Source organism: Nerophis lumbriciformis, linkage group LG07 (genome assembly GCF_033978685.3).
Source record: "Nerophis lumbriciformis linkage group LG07, RoL_Nlum_v2.1, whole genome shotgun sequence".
NCBI classification, from domain to species: domain Eukaryota; kingdom Metazoa; phylum Chordata; class Actinopteri; order Syngnathiformes; family Syngnathidae; genus Nerophis; species Nerophis lumbriciformis.
Genome location: NC_084554.2, coordinates 46,719,551 through 46,742,339, shown reverse-complemented (window position 1 = coordinate 46,742,339; position 22,789 = coordinate 46,719,551). Strand labels below are relative to the sequence as shown.

Here is a 22,789-nt window from a genome sequence, read left to right as displayed (position 1 = left end):
GTTTCTTTTCAAACTTGCTCAAAGTAAATTTTAGATTATGATTTATGCATTACCGTACTCATCTGGTAGTAGACAAACGTGGCTATGGACCGATAAGTTGGTCGACTTCAACATCCCTTGAGATGGCGAAAAAGGCACTAAAAGACGTAATTGCGGCAACTTTTTTATTTAACACTTATTTAACACGATTGAGTCTTCATCCAAATGGAATTACGTGAGCGTCCCGATGGTCGGCATCCCAGCGAGAGTGTTAGATTTATTATAGTTTATTATTGGTAGTTTGTATGTTTAGCACCTAGCAATTTGGCTGCTCAGGCTATAGTGTTACAATAAAGCTGCATCCATTTAGTACCCGGCGTCTAAAACGTATTCCTCATCCTCTTTGTGTTCAGGCTCAAAAATATAAGGTCCTGGATCATAATTTTTCTCAAAGTCATCGTTTTTGGCTCTCACAAAGTCTGCTTAATTTGCATTGTCGTTAATGGGGAAGGGGTCCATGGTTCCTAACACTACGTCACAGATCATGTAACTGGCTGCCTCATTAATTTGTCAAAATGGCTTGAAAATCTCTGTGAGATTTTGATCATATCTATTTTTTAGCAAACTTTGGAAGTCTTTTGTGTCATGAATCATATATATATATATATATATATATATATATATATATATATATAATAGCTTTAATATAGAGGTAACTTGTTTTTCCACTCTACTGCTACTTTAACAGTTATCTGACTGTCTTTACGCAGGACTCCATCACAGAGGAAGTAGTAGAGCTGATGGCGCCTTACCTGGAAATGGACGACTACAACCTGGAGTCAGCCAAGAGGATCTGTGGCAACGTGGCTGGACTATGCTCGTGGACGCAGGCCATGGTCGACTTTTTCTCCATCAACAAGGAAGTCCTTCCTCTGAAGGTAAACTTCCTCCAAGATGTCCAGCACTTGCCTGGAGGAAGCCTTTAATGAAGGTACAGGAAGCGCTGATGTAACATTGTGTTTGTGTGTGCATGCTAACAGGCCAACCTGGCGCTGCAGGAGTCTCGCCTGCTTGTGGCTCAGGCTGAGTTAGCGCAAGCTCAGGAGCAGCTGGATGCGAAACAGCAGCAGCTGGATGCTGTGCAGGTGACCACGTGACTTCCCTCCATTCAACATTGATATTGTTCTTTCATGATCTAGAAATGACACAATCTTGTTGATTGAACTGGACTAAAGGCACTCTATGATGGCGCCATGATGGAGAAGCAGCACCTGGAGGATGATGCCTCTGCGTGCCGTCGTAAAATGACCAACGCAACGGCGCTCATTGACGGCCTTGGAGGAGAAAAGGTCAGCTTCCATTTCTCCTGTTTACTTGTGTTTCTTCATGTCAAGGACCTCTCCCTCCATCTTCGTGCTTTTCAGGTACGCTGGACTGACAGCAGCGCCGGTTTTCAGACACAGATCAAACGGCTGGTCGGGGACGTCCTGTTGGCCTCTGGCTTCCTGTCCTACGCGGGACCCTTCAACCAGGAGTACCGCAGCCTTCTGCTGGAGATGTGGAAGAAGGAATTGGAGGACAAGCTCATCCCCTTCAGCCCAGTAAGACCACACCTCTTGTTCCGTGCCCTCAGTTAACATCAGATTGGTAAACATCTTATTCCACCCCCAGGATGTGAATGTGATTGGTCTCCTGGTGGACAACGCCACAGTTAGCGAATGGAACCTTCAAGGGCTACCCAGCGATGACCTGTCCACCCAGAATGGTATCGTGGTGACCAAGGCGGCCCGATACCCGCTGCTGATTGACCCCCAGGGTCAAGGGAAAGCATGGATTCAGAACCGAGAGCGAGAGCAGAACCTGCAGGTGAAGATGAAGGGTGCTGTAAATGAAGTTAAAACAATACAGTCAAACTAATAGATGCATTTCTCACCTCTCTCAGGTGACGTCTTTAAACCACAAATACTTTCGTTCCCACCTGGAGGACACTTTGTCTCTCGGGCGCCCCCTACTGCTGGAGGATGTTGGAGAGGAACTGGACCCTGCCCTGGACAACATCCTTGACAAAAACTACATCAAGTCTGGATCCACTTACAAGGTACGTCAGCTGCACACAATCCAACAACCCGAACAAATCTGTGGTGATCTTGTCAGTCCAATGTCTTCTGTCCCTTTGGTCTTGCAGGTGAAGGTTGGAGACAAAGAAGTGGATGTGATGAAGGGCTTCACCCTTTACATCACCACCAAACTGGCCAACCCTGCTTACAGCCCAGAGATCAGTGCCAGGACTTCCGTGGTGGACTTCACGGTCACACAGAGAGGCCTGGAGGACCAACTTCTGGGACGTGTCATTCTTCTGGAGAAACAAGTGGGACCTGAAGCATCTCAGTGCTTTAAGTTTAAACCATCGTATGTCGCCACTGAAACGTTATCTCCTGTTTGCCGTGGCCCCACCAGGAGCTGGAGGCGGAGCGTGTGCAGCTCCTAGAAGAGGTGACGTCCAACAAGAGGAAGATGCAGGAGTTGGAGGACAGTTTGCTCTTCAGACTGACCAGCACTCAGGGCTCTCTGGTGGAGGACGAGTCTCTGATCGAGGTGTTGCGAGTCACCAAGACCACTGCTCTGGAGGTATCAACTGCGCTACTCAGTGGTGATCAGTCTTAAGAAAAACGTATACCGTATTTTTCGGACTATAAGTCACAGTTTTTTTCATAGTTTGAGTGCGACTTATACTCAGTAGCGACTTATGTGTGAAATTATTAACACATTACCGTAAAATATCAAATAATATTATTTATCTCATTCACGTAAGCGACTAGACGTATAAGATTTCATGGGATTTAGCGATTAGGAGTGACAGATTGTTTGGTAAACGTATAGCATGTTCTATATGTTATAGTTATTTGAATGACTCTTACCATAATATGCTACGTTAACATACCAGGCACGTTCTCAGTTGGTTATTTATGCCTCATATAACGTACACTTATTCAGCCTGTTGTTCACTATTCTTTATTTATTTTAAATTGCCTTTCAAATATCTATTCTTGGTGTTGGGTTTTATCAAATAAATTTCCCCAAAAAATGCGACTTATACTCCAATGCGACTTATATATGTTTTTTTCCCTTCTTTATTATGCATTTTCGGCCGGTGCGACTTATACTCCGGAGCGATTTATACTCTGAAAAATATGGTACTTTTACTGGTAATGAGTAATCGAAATAATTACCTACGTACGTCACAACACTGTTACCAATGCGTTTGATGTAACGTGGCACGCAACTTTTGATGTGGTTGTTCATCAGCAAGACAGCGTCAGAAGCACAGCAAATTTAAGTGTAGTGTGAGGTGAAGTATATTTATATAGCGCTTTTCTCTAATGACTTAAAGCGCTTTACATAGTATCTAAGTTACATTAAAACCAGTGTAGGTGGGTGGCACTGGGAGCAGGTGGGTAAAGTGTCTTACCCAAGGACACAACGGCAGTGACGAGAATGGCGGAAGCGGGGATCGAACCTGGAACCCTCAAGTTGCTGGCACGGCCACTCTACCAAGCGAGCTACGCCGCTCCCCAAATTCAATGCAGGAAGTAACTTTTTACTGATGAAAGCAACAACCAAATGTACTTACCGGTAATACCAACTAGGAAGCGGCAACATCACACAGCCAACAACACACAACATGAAAGTACACATTCCCACAATCCTACCACTGCAAGAGAATAATATATATATATTTTTTATTTTATTTTATTTTTTTAAATTAGATCAATGCATATTCATCAACATAGAGCAACAATGTAAATATGCCGGAGTTAGCACAGTAGCTAATTTTCATTCGTTGTCCTAAGGCAGGTTAATACGGTAAACATTCAACAGGTCATGATACAAAAGAATACATAAATCAGAAGACATTACACATTACAAGCATACCATAAGCACAGACCATGGACAAAAAATAAATAAAACAAACTACAAACAAACAAAACATGTGAATAATCTAATTGTGCGTGCATGTCTGATTAGTTTTCAACCACTGTTTCAGTGCAGTTTCTGACATAGGCTGGATAATGAATAATGAACAACAATTCAATGACTAAAGTGACAAACTTGCAATCCTACAATACCCCATTTGTGGACAAGGAGACTACAGCCATGGAAGCACATTCAAGTTAACACAATCTAGTGAATATGGAAAACTGCTGCTGCTAAGCTAACAAAGACAGCTGAGATAAAGTTCGCTTGGCAACAGACACAGACTTTTAAAGGCACACATACACATTCTGCTCACATGAAACACCCCTCAACTGCATATGCCAGATATTTGAAGCTTTTTTAAAAAAAAGTAACGCATTAAATACTTTTTCTCGTAATTATTACATTCATGAAAGCGCAATTCCGAAGTTAACAACTCTCGAGTAACTCTAATTACTTTTTTAAAGTAATTTGCGGAACACTTGTAGTGATGGTTGTCACGTGATGCTAGGAATAAAGGAGGACACATCAGCATCTTTTCTTCCAGGTGAGCCAGAAGCTGTCCATCGCTGCCGAGACAGAAGTCAAGATCAACCAGGCAAGGGAGGAGTACCGGCCAGTGGCCACCAGGGGAAGCATCCTGTACTTCCTGATTGTGGAGATGTCGCTGGTCAACCTCATGTATCAGACATCTTTGCGTCAGTTCCTGGGCCTCTTTGACTCGTCCATGCAGCTTTCTGTCAGGTCGCAGGTCACCTCCAAGCGCATCAGCAACATCATCAGCTTCCTCACCTTGCAGGTGGCCGCCACACCGCCCTCTTACCAAAACCTGGCGCTTCAATGTAGGCAACAGCTGTTTGTACCGCCCGCAGGTGTACTGTTACACAGCTCGAGGTCTCTATGAGGAACATAAGCTGCTCTTCACCTTGTTGTTGGCGCTGAAGGTGGACCTGCAGGCCAAGAACATCATGCACTCTGACGTGCTGATCTTCATCAAAGGTCCGAGCATCCTCCTCTTCCTGCACCCTAGCTTCAGCGAAGTCATGTTCCAATGATTGCTGTCTGCAGGCGGCGCCTCTCTTGATCTCAACTCTGTGGAAGCAAAACCACGCCGCTGGATCCTGGATCAGACCTGGCTCAACCTGGTGCAGCTGTCCAGCCTCTCTGTGTTCTGTCAGATCCTGACCCAGGTACGACGCATCACCGCGGCGTCACAGCGGGCCAGAGCCAAGCATCGATGCTTGTGGTTTTCCAGGTAAGCCAGAACGAGAAGGCCTGGAAGACGTGGTTTGACAACTCGGCTCCAGAGGACGCCACGTTGCCTGATGGCTATGAGCAGAAGCTTGACACCTTTCAGAAGCTGCTTCTAATCCGCAGCTGGTGCCCGGACCGAACCATTGCGCAGGTCTGCTCCAGGTCACTTGGTCCAAACATAGTGGTTTGTCACGATGCCAATGACTAAATGGTTGTGCAGGCACGGCGCTACATCGCCCAGTCTTTGGGTCAGCAGTACGCCGAAGGTTTGGTTCTGGATCTGGACGCCATGCTGGCAGAGAGCGACAACAGGACTCCCATGGTTTGTCTTCTCTCGATGGGTTCCGACCCAACGGAGAACATTGAGAGACTAGCCAAGCAAAAGGTGCTCAACATTACGACTAACTACTTTATTTTAAACATTTTCAACCCTTGAATCACTTTTTTGTGGACCTGAAGGGAGCACCGTGCCGTCCCATCTCAATGGGACAAGGGCAGGAAGTCCATGCTCGCAGGCTATTGGCCAAAAGCATGACGGACGGTGGCTGGCTCCTCCTCCAGAACTGCCATCTGGGACTGGACTTTCTGGATGAGTTGCTGGAGACGGTCACCATGACAACAGCAGAGAGTGTCCACAGGGACTTCAGGGTGTGGCTGACAACGGACGTCCACCCGAGGTGAGACCACAGCATGGACCTTCAAGTTGAATGCCGTTCTGGTGGACTTTGTCTTTGCCCAGGTTCCCCATCAGTTTTCTTCAGTCGTCCATCAAGTTCACCAACGAGCCTCCTCTCGGTAAAAATCTCCTCATCGAAGAACACATCTTTCAGGTTTTTCACGTTCCCTCATGATCCTTGATTAGGGATGAAGGCGGGTTTGAAGAGGACTTTCAGTGGCGTCACTCAAGACCAGTTAGAGATCAGTAGCCTGCCTCAGTGGCGCCCCCTGCTGTATGCCGTCGCCTTCCTGCACACCACCGTGCAGGTAAGCCTTGTCTTTTTTTGTCTCATGGCGGTCACAGCAAACCTAAAGGGAAACTGCATTTTTGGGGGGAATTTTGCCTATCAATTACAATCCTATGTGAGACAAGAACACATGTTTTTCTTTTTTTATGCATTCTAATTTGTAATATAATGGGAGAAATCTATTGCGCACATAAAGCCCTTTAAAAAAATCATACAAAAACCGTCAACTATACTCCATTTGTATCTCGCATTTACCAAGTATTAGCGATATTGTTATTATAGAACTATATATATAAGATATATATTATACATATATAAATATATATATATATATACTTTTTTTTGCGGCGCCGAGAGAGCTTCAGAGAGCTAACTAGCTTACTCCATTTGTATCTCGCATTTACCAAGTATTAGCGATATTGTTGTAATAGAACTATATATATAATATATATATATAAACTTTATTTAGCAGCGCCGTGATCACAGAGAGCTAACTAGCTTTTGCGGCTACAGAATTGACGAACTGAGTAGTTGCTGCCGCATCGTCTCTAAGTTGATGTGGGATCTGAGCCGAGGATGTCGTTGTGGCTTGTGCAGCCCTTTGAGACACTCGTGATTTAGGGCTATATAAGTAAACATTGATTGATTGATTGATTGAAGTTGCTAAAATCTAATTCTATATTATGAATCATGCTTCTCAACTTTTTAGAAGAAGTTGGTCAACTTTGACATTTGACTTCGACCTGGAGATGGCCAGAAAGACACAAAAAGACGCTTGTTTATGTCCACCTTTTTAAGGAAAAATATTTTACCTGCGTTAGGATTATGACTAGTTCTTCATCTAAACGTGAAGATATAAACATCCCATCAGTCGGCATTGTACAGTAAGTGATTGTTTTATTATGTTCATAGTTTGTATTTCTTTTTTAGCACTTAGCAATACTGCCTAGTGTTTCACTAAAGCTGGATCTGTTTAGCTCACAACTTCTAAAATTTGAAGCTCATCCTCGGGGCTGCCCTTTGTCACTGATTCTGTTCATAACCTTTATGGACAGAATTTCTAGGCGCAGTCAGGGCGTTGAGGGTATCTGGTTTGGTGGCTGCAGGATTAGGTCTCTGCTTTTTGCAGATGATGTGGTCCTGATGGCTTCATCTGGCCAAGATCTTCAGCTCTCACTGGATCGGTTCGCAGACGAGTGTGAAGCGACTGGGGTGGGAATCAGCACCTCCAAATCCGAGTCCATGGTTCTCGCCCGGAAAAGGGTGGAGTGCCATCTCCGGGTTGGGGAGGAGATCTTGCCCCAAGTGGAGGAGTTCAAGTACCTCGGCGTCTTGTTCACGAGTGAGGGAAGAGTGGATCGTGAGATCGACAGGCGGATCGGTGCGGCGTCTTCAGTAATGCGGACGCTGTATCGATCCGTTGTGGTGAAGAAGGAGCTGAGCCAGAAGGCAAAGCTCTCGATTTACCGGTCGATCTACGTTCCCATCCTCACCTATGGTCATGAGCTTTGGGTCATGACCGAAAGGACAAGATCAAGGGTACAAGCGGCCGAAATGAGTTTCCTCCGCCGGGTGGCGGGGCTCTCCCTTAGAGATAGGGTGAGAAGCTCTGTCATCCGGGGGGAGCTCAAAGTAAAGCCGCTGCTCCTCCACATCGAGAGGAGCCAGATGAGGTGGTTCGGGCATCTGGTCAGGATGCCACCCGGGAGGTGTTTCGGGCACGTCCGACCGGTAGGAGGCCACGGGGAAGACCCAGGACACGTTGGGAAGACTATGTCTCCCGGCTGGCCTGGGAACGCCTCGGGATCCCCCGGGAGGAGCTGGACGAAGTGGCTGGGGAGAGGGAAGTCTGGGCTTCCCTGCTTAGGCTGCTGCCCCCGCGACCCGACCTCGGATAAGCGGAAGAAGATGGATAGATGGATGGATCCTTGGTATATTCAGGCTCAAAAATATAATGTTCTGGATCATCATTTGTACCAAAGTAGTCTTTGTTGTCTCTCCTGAAGTCTGCATGATTAGTAGTGTTGTTGTTGTTGAATTGAATAGCTAACGTTGTGATGCGTCTGTGACATTAATACACCGAAGTATGCTGAAAATGCGCAAAATACGTAAATATTACGTGTTATTATGAATGTGCCTGTAACTCAATTACAAATAAATGTTTGATGGAGGTTTTTGAATGTATTTAGAGCGCTTTACAGGTGGAAAAGAGCCAATCCCATTACCTCCATTGTGAGCTGACTTTTGTTAGCGTTTATTTACGAGTTAAGCTATTATGTTGGATCCACTATGGATTGTACTCTCACAATATTATGTCAGACCCACTCGACATCCATTGCATTCGGTCTCCTCTAGAGGGGGGGGGGGTTACCCACATATGCGGTCCTCTCCAAGGTTTCTCATAGTCATTCACATCGACGTCCTACTGGGGTGAGTTTTTCCTTGCCCTTATGTGGGCTCTGTACCGAGGATGTCGTTGTGGCTTGTGCAGCCCTTTGAGACACTTGTGATTTAGGGCTATATAAATAAACATTGATTGATTGATTGATTGATTGAGTTAGAATGCATTAAAAAAAAGATATACATGTGTATATCTTGTCTTACAAAAGGATTGTAAATGATAGGCAATATTCCCATAAAAAAGTGCAGTTCCCCTTTTAACTTTGACCTTAAACCGCTTTCAGGAGCGCCGAAAGTTTGGACCTCTGGGCTGGAACATTCCCTATGAGTTCAACCAAGCCGACTTCACGTCTAGCGTACAGTTTGTCCAGAACCACTTGGACGAGCTGGATGCCAAGAGGGGCGTCAACTGGAGCTGCCTGCGCTACATGCTGGGTGAGACATGAATAGCCGACCATGGTCCACACACATCCACCTGACTTGAGTTCATGCCGCCTTCAGGTGAAGTCCAATATGGCGGCCGTGTGACAGATGACCTGGACAAACGTCTGCTGAACACTTTCACTCGGGTCTGGTTTGGCGAGAACACCTTCAGCGACAAGTTCTGCTTCTACCGGGGATACAGCATCCCCGCCAAGGCCAAGACGGTGCAGGACGTCCTGCAGCACGTCGAGGCCCTCCCTCTGGTTGACACACCTGAGGTCAGGACACACCCTTTTAACTTGGGATGGAGGTTTTTAATTATCTTTCCTATGTTGCAGGTGTTTGGACTCCACCCCAACGCGGACATCACCTACCAGAACAAGCTGGCCAATGAGGCGCTTAGCACCATCATCAACATCCAACCTAAAGACACAGGGGGCGGGGCCGGGGAGACGCGGGAGGCCAGCGTGCTGCGCTTAGCCAATGAGATGCTGAACAAGCTGCCGCCTGACTACGTGTCACATGAGGTGAGAGCCTGCAGCTGATTGGTGCTCCTTGTTTGCCACATGATGACGCTGATGAGGCTGTCGTTTAAAGGTTAAAGGTCAGCTTCAGAAGATGGGCCCTCTCCAGCCGATGAACATCTTTCTTCGACAGGAAGTAGACCGCATGCAGCAAGTCATCAGCAGTGTACGGCGCACGCTCACTGACCTCAAGCTGGCTATTGACGGTCAGTCACACAGACACACACACTTACGTCACACACGATGATGTTAGGACCCGCCTCCTCCTGCCGCAGGCACCATCATTATGTCAGAAGACCTACGTGACGCTCTGGACTGCATGTTCGACGCTCGCATTCCCAGCGCTTGGCAGCGGCTCAGCTGGGCGTCGGCCTCGCTGGGCTTCTGGTACAGTGAGCTTCTGGAGAGGAACCAGCAGCTCTCAAGCTGGATCAGCGCCGGGCGGCCCCTCCAGTTCTGGCTCACAGGCTTCTTTAACCCGCAGGTGAGTCGAGTGAGATGACTGACGAGGAAGTTACGGCTCCTGATTGGTCGTTGATGTCTGAAGGGCTTCTTGACCGCCATGCGTCAGGAGACGACACGTTCCAACTTGTCCAGGGGCTGGGCCTTGGATACGGTCGCCCTTAGCAACGATGTCACCAAGATGATGCGGGAGGATGTGTCAGCTCCTCCTGCTGAGGATGTGGGCGGAGTCTACATATATGGTCTCTTTCTGGAAGGGGCTGGATGGGACCGGCGTGGCGCCAAACTTACAGAAGCCCCGCCCAAAGTAAGTGCGCTCAGTGGTTGAAGTCGCAGTAAAGAACTAATGAGCTTCTCTGCTGCGGGCAGGTCCTCTTCACTCCGCTTCCCGTGGTCCACGTCTACGCCGTCAACTCGGCAAACGCGGCAGACAGCAGGCGTCAGCCCGCCGGCGGCGTCTGCTTGTACTCGTGTCCACTCTACAAGAAGCCTCGGCGCACCGACCTCAACTTCATCTTCTCGCTCCAGCTGAGGAGCGTCCAGCCGCCCGAGCACTGGACACTGCGCGGCGCCGCCCTGCTCTGCGACTGCAAGTAACTTTTATTAATGATCAGTTAGTCCATTGTCTTGTCTTGTAATACCATTTAGTTCCTAGAGAGGCGACAGTGAGTCACTGCAGCTGCTGGTGTGCAGGTCAAGCGTCATTGAACGATATAACACGATTGAACTGAAATAGAGCATTAGTGGACAAGCGGTAGAAAATGGATGGATGGATGGATGAAATCATTTACTTTTCAAATCTAGTCAAGTAGTTAACAAATTGGCAAATAAAAAAAGATTATCTTTATAAAGCTTCCATCGAGTGTTTTTCTGAATGAAAATGTTTAAATCATAATTAGTAACAAGTCAGTGGATTTGTAGGTGAAGGTGAACTTTTATTTTGTTAAATACATAGAAAACAGTTGCTTCATCAAAGAAGAGTTAGTTCAAGTCACACGTGTTAAATGAAATTCAAGTCAGTCACGTCATTGTCATTCCACTCGTTTTAGTTAGTTAATGCATTGCTTTTATTGTCAAGCAACCTCCAGCTCCATGCTAATGCGAACAGAGCGTATCCAGGAAGGCGTGATCACACATCAACAGAAAGCCTGATTGTTGCTTCCAGGTCCGATTTATTCAGCTTCACTTTCATTTTCATCCCGGTACACAAACAGACCGCCCTCGTGTTGTTCTCCTGCAGCGGGTCCGAGCCATCGACATGCACAGCCAGCGGCGGCGTAGAAACAATAGTGCTCTTGTCAAAGTCAACACAGAGGCTGATTCGATCAAGACTGTCCAGAAACTCTCACCGTATCATTTTAGATCTTTAACGTTGTGTCGGCCGCTAGCTTCTTCCAATCAAACGGGTCCTTCGTCTTCCTTGTTCTCCTCACTCGCTCTGCGCTTCGTCGGCTACGACAGCTGCTTCATGTCGTACACAGGAACCTCAGACTCCTCGGTGCCGCCTTCCGCCTTGGCGACGTCCGGGGTGCTCCGTCGGCCCTTGGGAGGCGGGACGGGCGCGCCTCCCTCAGCGCCCTCAGCCCCTTCTTGTCCTTCGGCCACAGTTCTCTCCTTTTTCAGGTTTAGCTTGGCCGGGACTCCTTTGGCGATGGTCTGCTTCAGCCGCTCGCCCGACTGGCGGATCTTCTCACGTCTTTCGGCCGTCACGATGCGCTCGCCCAGCTTGTTGACTTTGGTGCCGAGGTTCTCGCGGGTCTTGCTCATGTTCTCCTTGGAGAAGGTGGCCTTGAAGCTCTCGATGCGCGTCAGGCCCGACTTCTTCATGCGCCCGGCCGATGCCGAGTCCGCCTCCTCTACCACCATGTACTCCTCATCGGAGTCGGGTGGGAGCTCAAACTTGTTGGATTCGTCCTCGCCGCCTGCACCTTGTTCTGCTGGCTCATTGACAGCCCTCACTTCCTGATCACCCTGAAAAAACAAAAACAAAGCAGCGTCAGACGTTGTGACCTAACTGGCTGAACTATGAGGGGGCCATGCTAACCCGGCAAGCACATTAGCACCAGCATGGTTCTGATCTGCTTATCCACTTTTTTTTTACATGCACTTTTGCAAATGGACCCACCTCTTCCTTCAACACTGTTTCCACGGGTCATTAAAGAGCATTAAAAGCCATTCAATTGCTTTTACGAAAATTAATTGTCATTAAAAAGCATTAAAAAAAATGTATGCCGTGAAATCCCATGCAAGTAGCTAATCACATGTCGGCGATTAAAGGTAGGCAGCAGTTACCGGTGCCAAATGTATTTGCAACTTCTGCTGTCGCCACCACAACTGCCAGCTGCTGCTACCGCCAAAGAAAAAAAAGAAAAAATTCTCAAATTAAACAGTCTTGTAAGCCAATTCTAATGAGGTAAAATTAAAAGCAATTAATAGATTTTGTGCCAAATTTCTTTGCAACTTCTGCTGTTGCCACCACAACTGCCAACTGCTGCTACCGCCACAGAAAAATAAAAAAATACAAATAAATTCTCAGATTAAACATTCTTTTGAGCCAATTCTAATTAATTAGAATTAAAAGTAGAGATGTACGATAATGGCTTTTTTGCCGATATCCGATATTCCGATATTGTCCAACTCTTAATTACCGATTTCGATATCAACCGATACCGATATATACAGTCGTGGAATTAACACATTATTATGCCTAATTTTGTTGTGATGCCCCGCTGGATGCATTAAACAATGTAACAAGGTTTTCCAAAATAAATCAACTCAAGTTATGGGAAAAAATGCCAACATGGCACTGCCATATTTATTATTGAAGTCACAAAGTGCAGTATTTTTTTTTTAACATGCCTCAAAACAGCAGCTTGCAATTTGGGACATGAGGAGGTTGAGGTGGGCGGGGTTGGAGGGGGGCGGGGTTGAGGTGGGGGTGGGGTGTAGGAGGTAGCGGGGGGTGTATATTGTAGCGTCCCGGAAGAGTTAGTGCTGAAAGGGGTTCTGGGTATTTGTTATGTTGTGTTACGGTGCGGATGTTCTCCCGAAATGTGTTTGTCATTCTTGTTTGGTGTGGGTTCACAGTGTGGCGCATATTTGTAACAGTGTTAAAGTTGTTTATACGGCCACCCTCAGTGTGACCTGTATGGCTATTGACCAAGTATGAATTGCATTCACTTGTGTGTGTGTGTGTGTGTGAAAAGCCGTAGATATTATGTGACTGGGCCGGCACGCAAAGGGAGTGCCTTTTAAGGTTTATTGGCGCTCTGTACTTCTCCCTACGTCCGTGTACACAGCGGCGTTTTAAAAACTCATAAATTTTACTTTTTGAAACCTGATACCGATAATTTCCGATATTACGTTTTAGAGCATTTATCGGCCGATAATATCGGCAGTCCGATATTATCGGACATCCCTAATTAAAAGCCATTCAAATGATTTTGCAAAAATTAGGGCTTTAAAAAGCATTGAATTTGATGTACAGAGGCATTAAAAAAATTTATGTAGTAAAATCACATGCTATTAGCTAATCACATGTCGGCAGCAGTTTAAAGGGGCTCTTTTGTTTGGAACATTTACACAGATGCCAAGATGGAGCCAACTTTCCAATGTATTTTACACGGTATATCCCGCCCTCTCACGGCTTCTCATAAGTAGCTCATGCACGCGCATTAGCTTTAGGTGTTGTTAGCTTTAGGTGTTGTTAGCTTTAGGTGTTGTTAGCTTTAGGTGTTGTTAGCTTTGTCTTTAGGTGTTGTTAGCTTTAGGTGTTGTTAGCTAATATTAGCAATTTGGATAGCTAGCCTTAGCTGTCATTGACTGTATATTCAATCATAACAAACATGTGACTGCAAATTGTTTGTTGCTTCTCTTGGACTGCTTTTGTCTTTGTGCTTGCGCTCCGTGCGTGTTTGTGTTGGCGAGACCGGGTGAGTGACCGTCATGTACACAAATCCTTTTGTTCGGGCCGGTAATACATTTTATTACATAAACTTTGTAATTGAGAAAAATATAGACAACAGAAGCTAGCCGGTGGTGTTCTTGCTATATTTTTTGCTTTGAAAAATGTTACTGTGAGGAAGTTGCAAACAGCATCTTTCACAGGTGCAAATTTTTTTGGCGTGACCAACAAGGAAATTTCTGCTGTTGCCACCACTACAGAAAAAGGAAAAAAAATTCTTAGATTAAATCAGTGCTTCTCAAATATTTTCTGTTACGCCCCCCCCCCTCGGAAGAAGAAAATATTTTGAGCCCTCCCACCTCTCCACACTCTCCACTATGAGTAAAAATAGTATATTTTGTCGATAAATTTGTTATGACAATACCTCTGCATAACATTCATACTTGCCAACCAGACCTCCAATTTCGGGAAATGGGGGGTGGGTACAGGGGGCGTGGTTGGGGCGTGGTTGGGGCGGGGGCGTGGCTATGGGCGTGGTTGGGGGCGTGGTTAAGAGGGGAGGAGTATATTTACAGCTAGAATTCACCAAGTCAAGTATTTCATATATATATATATATATATATATATATATATATATATATATATATATATATATATATATATATATATATATATATATATATATATCCCCGCGACCCCGAAGGGAATAAGCCGTAGTAAATGGATGGATGGATATATATATATATATATATATATATATATATATATATATATATATATATATATATATATATATGTATGTGTGGGAAAAAAAATCACAAGACTATTTCATCTCTGAGATGAAATAGTCCACCGGGAGCCGTAGCTGAGGCGATCCGCGAGAAGGGCCCGACGCACGTCCAGGGTCACCACCGCGCCCACCGCACCGACACCCCGCCTCGTCCGCCTTCGCCGCGGCCGGCGTCACGCGCAGCAGGTAAGCAGCTTACCTGCCCGCCACCCCCGTGGCCGGGGGATCGTAACAGGGGTCACTCCGCGCGCTCCGCCCGCGCAGCTTACCTGCCCGCCACCCCTGTTGCCGGGGGCGCGTAACAGGGGTCACTCCGCGCGCAGTGCGCTCACGAAAGGGGTGGGGTTCACCCTGGTTGATATAGACAGCAGGACGGTGGCCATGGAAGTCAGAACCCGCTAAGGAGTGTGTAACAACCCACCTGCCGAATCAACTAGCCCTGAAAATGGATGGCGCTGGAGCGTCGGGCCCATACCCGGCCGTCGCCGGCAGCGAGACGCGCTTGGAGGTGCGCTCAGCGCAGCTCCCATATGATTGTGCACTGGTGTGCATCTGGGTCGTGACAGCGTGGCACGCGAATGTCTGTGCTGCATTGGATCAGTCTCCTTTCTTTAACAGGCAAAAGCTTTATAACCTCACTAATGCCTTGCATCGTCTATATTAGATATATAACAACGGGCGGGTGCGGGCGGGTGCGGTTCTGATCAAATGTTAGGTCGGGTGGATGGCGGATGGTTGACGACTTTCTGATGCGGTTGCGGATGAAATAATTGCCTATCTGCGCATCTCTAATATATATATATATATATATAAATAAAATAAATACTTGAATTTCAGTGTTCATTTATTTACACATATACACACACATAACACTCATCTACTCATTGTTGAGTTAAGGGTTGAATTGTCCATCCTTGTTCTATTCTCTGTCACTATCTTTCTAACCATGCTGAACACCCTCTCTGATGATGCATTGCTGTGTGGCACGCACAAAAGTGCTTTCATCAAATGCACTAGATGGCAGTATTGTCCTGTTTAAGAGTGTCACAACATTGCTGTTTACGGCAGGCGGACTGCTTTACTGTAGACGTTCTTTATATTGTGGGAAAGCGGACTCAGGTCCGCATTGAGCTGGAGGGGGCGTGGCCTCCAGCTCCGCTTGAATTTCGGGAGAAAATTTGTCCCGGGAGGTTTTCGGGAGAGGCGCTGAATTTCGGGAGTCTCCCGGAAAATCCGGGAGGATTGGCAAGTATGACATTGTAAGCTTATCAAAAATAAAGGAAACAACACACCAGTCATTCCTCGTCCCCCACCGTGGTTACAGTGAAGCCAAGTGCGACATACGCACATCATATTCTGGTATAGCAAAAAAAGCATTTTCCCCAAGGTTACGCGCCCCCCCCCTGACATTGCACCGTGCCCGCCCAGGGGGCCCGCCCCACAGTTTGAGAAAGACTGGATTAAACAGTCATTAAATTGGTTTTGCGAAAATTAAGGCTTTAAATGGCAATAAAAAAACATTAAATTTGATGTCCAGAGACATCAAAAAAATGTTATACGGTGAAATCACATGCTATTAACTCATCACATATCGGCAAAGAAAAGCGGTCAACAGTTATTGGTGCCAAATTTCTTTGGCGTGAACAACAAAGCAACTTCTGCTAACACTACAATTAAATAAAAAAATGAAAATACATTCTCAGATTAAAGAGTCTTGTAATTCACTCGAGAGTAATCAGTTCATGTAAACTTCTCAACTATTTAAGATTATCGTTGTCAAATTCTTACAATTTTCTTTGTATGGATAATTGTAAGCTTTTGACTACCGGTGTGTGTGTATATATATATATATATATATATATATATATATATATATATATATATATATATATATATATATATATATATAATAACTATCTATTTTGTTTTAAGTGGCAAATATTTGTATCTTTTATTAGCAGATTAAATCCGGAGATAATATGACAAGGTAATAAATAAGATTGTACAGTTATTGTGAATTTGATATTGACTTCTGTAACAACTGGTGGTATTCATTGCTCATGCAAGCAATCCACAGCTGTTATGTAATGTGACTATAAAAAAGGGCGAGGCGATAAGTATTTTTTTACTTCTGAGCTTGTGGTATAACTTCCGCTATGCAACTGTGTAAACGCAAGATTCTTATTGCTAATGCTGAAAATGGAAATGTGTGTATTGCTTTTTTTTAATTGAAATCAATTTAATAATCTGAATTGAACTGGACTAAGAAAGGCATTAAATCGCATTAAATTAGATTGGCTGATCCCTGCAGAAACCCTGTTCAAGTGTATTAGCACAACAACGTTTGGACACAATCACTCGGACAAAACTTTATCTGCGATAGAAAAAGGGCTTGACTTGGTGGTTAGGATGTCAAAGTGGCGTGCTCGTCTTGATCCCGCCTCCCTAAATAAAGTTCAGCAGCTGTTAGTGAAGCTCAGCGCTAGGCTGCAGTAAGCTAAACATATCGACGAGCAGCCACGGCGCTGGGTGATCAGGTTACATTGGACCCGAAGTGCAAGTGAATCCTTGGTTCATGTGGCGTGACAGAACTTTGCTCCGCTTGCTGTCCCGCTCAGCACCCTGGGTTTTGGAGCTAAGGCTAAGCCAACCTGTAATAAGCACATGTCGCCCGTTAGTGAACTAGTAGCTCGCATGTGGCTTTGCGTGTCTTACTGACGTCATCATGGGTTAAACATCTTTTAGCTTTGGAACGATGTGGCAGGGTCAAAGGTCAGCAGGCCACGTATGCCGTGACCCCTCGCCAGTGGGTCTGATCAGAGAGAAGCCGGCCACTAAATTGGAAACGGTATTGGACTGAGAATAACCGGTTCTGTCACCTAATTAAGGACATGTGACCGACTTTTTAAATGATGATATTCACTACTATTGTAATGTTATATGGTATTGTGAATAAACTTGAAACTAAACTTGAAACTTTTATTAAACCTAATTATACTATAATTAAGCAAATCAAACCTAAGGCAAAGGAACAGTTGATTTCTCCTCAAAGTAACTACCAAAACAAATTAACGACAATAATACCTCCTCAATTTCGCTCTCCCTTAACCAATCAACAGACTTCAGAGTCTCTCGCTCAGGGTTGTTCAAACTTTTTCTACTGAGGGCCACACACCAAAAAATTAAAGCACGGGCCATTTAGATTTTTTTCATTTTCAAAACCAAATACAATATTTATTATCACCATTAGGGCTCCACTCAATTTTGGTGAACGTTATAGGTACCAGGTACCCAATAGGGTCTCAGTCATTAAAGTTTTTTTTTTAATTATTACTTTAAACCCTAAAATATATGTAGATCAAATTCAGATCTATCAGTTGACATAAAGTTAATGTTTTATGCACTTCAAAGATATGCATAAAAAATATACATATATGCATTAGGGGTGTCAAAAAAAAAATCGATTTTCAGATTATTTGCAAATTCTTATTTGTAACAATTCTTAATCTATTCCAAAAAAATCTAAAATCTATTTAAAAAATAATATATATACAGTGTATTTTTTTTTAATCTGTCCTGTCCAGCCACTCAGACAAAACATATAGTTGATGTAGATCAGTGGTCCCCAACCTTTTGTAACTGCGGACTGGTATTTATTTATTTTTTTGTCATAAAAAATACAATCATGTGTGCTTACGGACTGTATCCCTGCAGACTGTATTGATCTATATTGATATATATTGGGGCGGTATAGCTCGGTTGGTAGAGCGGCTGTGCCAGCAACTTGAGAGTTCCAGGTTCGATCCCCGCTTCCGCCATCCTAGTCACTGCCGTTGTGTCCTTGGGCAAGGCACTTTACCCATCTGCTCCCAGTGCCACCCACACTTGTTTAAATGTAACTTAAATATTGGGTTTCACTATGTAAAGCGCTTTGAGTCACTAGAGAAAAGCGCTATATAAATATAATTCACTTCACTTCACTATAATGTAGAAACCAGAAATATTAATAACAGAAAGAAACAACCCTTTTGTGCGATTGAGTGTGAATGGGAGGGAGGTTTTTTGGGTTAGTGCACTAATTGTAAGTGTATCTTGTGTTTTTTATGTTGATTTAATAAAAAAAAATTAAAAAGTATTTTTTTTTTAATTGTGCGGCAACAAAAATAAAAAATAAAATAAACTTTTTTTTTTTTTTAATTGTGCGGACCGGTAACGGGTCACTGATGTAGATGATCATATCTGCTGTACAGATTTACTTTACAAAAGAGAAGTGTTGGATACTTCTCTTGTTGCCTTATTTGTATTTGATTTTATTAAATGTTTGGGTAAAATTTTATTAACGAAAACCAATTTTCTTTTAATGAATGTATGATTTTATCAGAACTGTTATCTATTTAATGGAGGAATGTAGTTAATCATAGAACTGGCACACAATGTCATTAAAAAAAGTATTGATTTTGAATCGAGAATCGTTTTGAATCGAGAATCGAATCGTTACCCCCAAGAATCGAATCGGATCTAATCATGCCCAAAGATTCACAGACAACAAAACCTGTTTTCTTTTAAATAATATAGAAATGGATCAGAGCTGTTATCTATTTTATGGAAGAATGTAGAACTGGTACCTAATGTTATTTAAAAAAAATATTGATTTTGAATCAAGAATCGTTTTGAATCGAGAATTGATTCTGAATCGAATCATTACCCCCAAGAATCTAATGGAATCGTGTGATGCCCAAAGATTCACAGCCCTATTAACATTGCTTTTAATTGATTATTTTTTTAACAATGACATTTAAAGTCTCGGGGATACAAAATGCCCCCACTCATAAAAGTGTTAAAAAATAAGTCACATATCAATATATATTATTTTTACTTTAAACGCCTAAATCTCTAGATCAACTCCAGATCTGTCAAATATATATATCTTTTTTAATCAATGGCAGTTTTAAAGTAAAAAAAAAACAGCCTGCATGGCAGCTTTGTGTTATTAGTGTCAATATTGCAACATGTTCTTGTTAGATTTCACCTACGGTATGTTTTTTTTGTAATAGTATTTTCCAAATGTGGCACAGCCTTTAAATAATTAGCTGCGGGCTACGCACTTAAAACGCCCCTGGTCTAGCTCCACCTCTGTAGGGACCCTCAACATTTGACCGTGGAGATATTTAAAAACTTTATGCAAATTTGTGGTATCTTGTTGAAAGTTTTTGATGAAAGTTGGAAGAATGGAAGTAAAATGAGATCTGAGTATTGTAGATCTATGATCTCCAGCATGCACACTCATGCAAGGAATGAGCGTGTGCGGTGATGGAGGGGAATGTCCACTGGGAACTTTTAAGATTTCTCGTGATGACGTTGTCATGGTCACCAATACAAAGTCATCACACGAAAGGAGAACCGTGGCTTAACTTAAGCTGGGGTCTAAAGGAGGAACATACCTGATAGATGACCACTCTGAACTTGTTCTTGGCCAGGAGGTCTCCCTGGGTGGCCTCCACCTTTTTCACACGGAGGTTCTGGTTCTCCACGCGGACCCGCACGTCCTTGACGTGTCTGCTGACCTTGCGGGTCTTCTCCAGGAGCCTCTCCACCATGCTGCTGCTGGCGGCGTGCTCCATGGTCAGCTTGAGCACGTTGGCCTGGATGCTCTTCACCGTGCTCTCCAGCTCCAGCTGACGCTCCTCCATGCGCTGCTGCGTCACCTGCACGCTGTCCATGAGGCCGGCCACGCGCTCCAGCAGCGCCACGATGCTCCCGGAGTCATCGCCATCCAGTGCTTTGTCGGCCATGTCGCTTTGCGCCGCGAGGACAAACGACGGAGAGTGCGGCAAGGGGGGGTCGAGGGAGAAGAGAGTGAGCGGACCTCGACAGCGGGATGTCCACCCCAATGTGGCCGCATGGATCAACAGACTCCGCCCACTCCTGGTGAAGTGGGTGCGGCTATGAGTGTAAAAAGAGAGCGAAGGCGGGCAGGTGTCCACTTCCAGCGAGGTAGAAGAAGAAATGACATGGACGTCAGACGGACCATTACAAAAAATGATCAACATGGATCCTAAAAATACCCCACGCCCCCCGTCCCTTGGATCAGGCCAACAGAAACCCCCTCCAGCATACGTCTGTCAGCGTCACCTTTTCACTCGGTGGTCCTAATCCCCCTTCCAGGGTAGTGTTCCACCTTTTGTGGCTCTTTTGGGAACGTTGGCGCAAACAAAAACCTTCTGGACTTATGCCAGGGCAAAGTTCTAGAATGCTTCCAGAACCTGGAAGACGTCCAGATGGGTCAAAGGAGAAGGGAGGGAGATTTGGGAATATAAAGAGAATGACGACCATGAGGAGACTGGGGGACTTCCTGCACCAGCTGACACCTAAAATTATCTTCCTTCTATACTTAACTTCCTTCAGGAGCACTTGCTTTTCATGCCTCTGTACCCCAGATGGGTGGGCTTTTTCGATTAAACCCCCTTTGCTCTCATTCAGGGACGTGCACATGATTATAGAGGGGCAGGGGCTCAAAGTCAGAAAAGGGCAGGAATTATTTTTTTTGGTCCTTTACACAATATGGAAATTAATGTAAAACTAAATTTGCTAATATGAAGCTAACTACTTAGCTGTGTGTCCTTTGTAGGTAAAAGTGATTGCCATTTCTTTTGTGTCAACAAATTATTGTCATAATGAGTTAATTCACATTATCATAGGCTTGGAAGACATGAAAAGCAACAAAACACTGGTTTATTATTAGGCTATTTATTGTTAAAGATAAGCACTTTAATATTGAACATTGAACAGTGCAACATCTCAGGTGTGACACTTTCTGAGGTCTGTGGTCTTTCTTGAATTTTGGTGCTAGTACTTGGTTTTAGCCATGCATTAAGAGGTCTGCTACCCTTAGCTGCTTCCTGGCGCTCCTTCTCCTTCCTTTTCTGTATCCTTTCTTTTTTTGGCATTGTGCTGCAGGCATAATCAACATGAATCACGTTTAAATACAGATGGTAATATTCCTAACAGATAACCTACATCTTATATCCCCAGAATGCTGAAATTATTATTATTATTATTATTATTAATAATAATAATTATTATTATTATTATCATTATTATCATTATCATTATTCTTATTCTTATTATTGTTATTATTATCATTATTATTATTATTATTTTGTTAACCCACATAGTAATAGCAAAGTCACAATAAACCATACTTGCCAACCTTGAGACCTCTGATTTCGGGAGGTGGGTGTGGAGGGTGGGGGGCGTGGTGGGGGTGTGGTTAAGAGGGGAGGAGTATATTGACAGCTAGAATTCACCAAGTCAAGTATTTCATACATATATATATATATATATATATATATATACATCCTGAAAATATGTAAACAAATCTATGTTTAGATAATTGATACTTCAAACTTGCATAAATAAATCTTGAGGAATATAACATAACTTGGCTTCTGAGAGCTTCAAAATGTAATGAATAAAATGCTAAAGTTGTTGATAAAGAAGCAATTATTTTAATAATTAAATATGGTCATTTTAAATGAATTATTATGATAATTTAAAATTAATTATTTCAAATATGTTTATTTTAATTCTATGTCTGGATGTAATAAGGAGTCAGAAAAAATACAAATAAAAATACAATTAATTTTGATGTTTTTAGCAAAATATAGTAAAAATGTTTTTTTTTTTTTTTTTTTTTTAATTAATAAATATATTTATTTTTAGGTAAGATAAACATAATACAATTTGTCTCTAGTCTGGATGATTTAGTTCTTGTCACCCTGCTGTCCTCACTCAGGTCCGCATGGAGCTGGAGGGGGCGTGGCCTCCAGCTCCGGCTGAAAATCGGGAGATTTTCGGGAGAATATTTGTCCCGGGAGGTTTTAGGGAGAGGCGCTGAATTTCGGGAGTCTCCTGGAAAATTCGGGAGGGTTGGCAAGTATGCAATAAACTTTATATCAAAACCTCTACTGTGAGAGAAATGTGATCCGCCGTAAACACAGTGCATTTTATTTTGAAAATTAACCCGGTGTTTTATTTTGTATTTTGTACACTACTTACTGTCCCGCACGATCCGCTCTGCTCTGTGCGGAATTGATGTGCCGTGCTCAATTGA

General features: G+C 43.9%; 2 protein-coding genes across 2 annotated transcripts in view; one reads left to right on the top strand and one right to left on the bottom strand.

Annotated features, from left to right (window-relative positions):
• Positions 1 to 11,120, top strand: part of dnah5l (dynein, axonemal, heavy chain 5 like) — a 53,609-nt gene extending 42,489 nt beyond the window's left edge. The window contains exons 74-96 of the mRNA XM_061966003.1: positions 750 to 917; positions 1,020 to 1,124; positions 1,215 to 1,328; positions 1,404 to 1,580; positions 1,651 to 1,845; positions 1,922 to 2,077; positions 2,165 to 2,347; positions 2,437 to 2,607; positions 4,502 to 4,753; positions 4,827 to 4,953; positions 5,023 to 5,144; positions 5,210 to 5,359; positions 5,429 to 5,593; positions 5,668 to 5,885; positions 5,948 to 6,003; positions 6,071 to 6,192; positions 8,858 to 9,008; positions 9,075 to 9,274; positions 9,335 to 9,523; positions 9,594 to 9,726; positions 9,796 to 10,004; positions 10,068 to 10,289; positions 10,352 to 11,120. Of these exons, the coding sequence (XP_061821987.1) occupies positions 750 to 917; positions 1,020 to 1,124; positions 1,215 to 1,328; positions 1,404 to 1,580; positions 1,651 to 1,845; positions 1,922 to 2,077; positions 2,165 to 2,347; positions 2,437 to 2,607; positions 4,502 to 4,753; positions 4,827 to 4,953; positions 5,023 to 5,144; positions 5,210 to 5,359; positions 5,429 to 5,593; positions 5,668 to 5,885; positions 5,948 to 6,003; positions 6,071 to 6,192; positions 8,858 to 9,008; positions 9,075 to 9,274; positions 9,335 to 9,523; positions 9,594 to 9,726; positions 9,796 to 10,004; positions 10,068 to 10,289; positions 10,352 to 10,579 (3,813 nt within the window). The 3' untranslated portion in view covers positions 10,580 to 11,120. The remainder of the gene's footprint in view (positions 1 to 749; positions 918 to 1,019; positions 1,125 to 1,214; positions 1,329 to 1,403; positions 1,581 to 1,650; positions 1,846 to 1,921; positions 2,078 to 2,164; positions 2,348 to 2,436; positions 2,608 to 4,501; positions 4,754 to 4,826; positions 4,954 to 5,022; positions 5,145 to 5,209; positions 5,360 to 5,428; positions 5,594 to 5,667; positions 5,886 to 5,947; positions 6,004 to 6,070; positions 6,193 to 8,857; positions 9,009 to 9,074; positions 9,275 to 9,334; positions 9,524 to 9,593; positions 9,727 to 9,795; positions 10,005 to 10,067; positions 10,290 to 10,351) is intronic.
• Positions 10,902 to 20,583, bottom strand: cavin4b (caveolae associated protein 4b). The gene is made up of 2 exons (XM_061965036.2): positions 20,118 to 20,583; positions 10,902 to 11,953 (listed from the first exon to the last, which is right to left on the bottom strand). Exons 1-2 carry the CDS (start codon positions 20,466 to 20,468, stop codon positions 11,435 to 11,437), a joined length of 870 nt encoding a protein of 289 aa, XP_061821020.1. The 5' UTR covers positions 20,469 to 20,583; the 3' UTR covers positions 10,902 to 11,434.
• Positions 20,584 to 22,789: the final 2,206 nt, after the last annotated feature.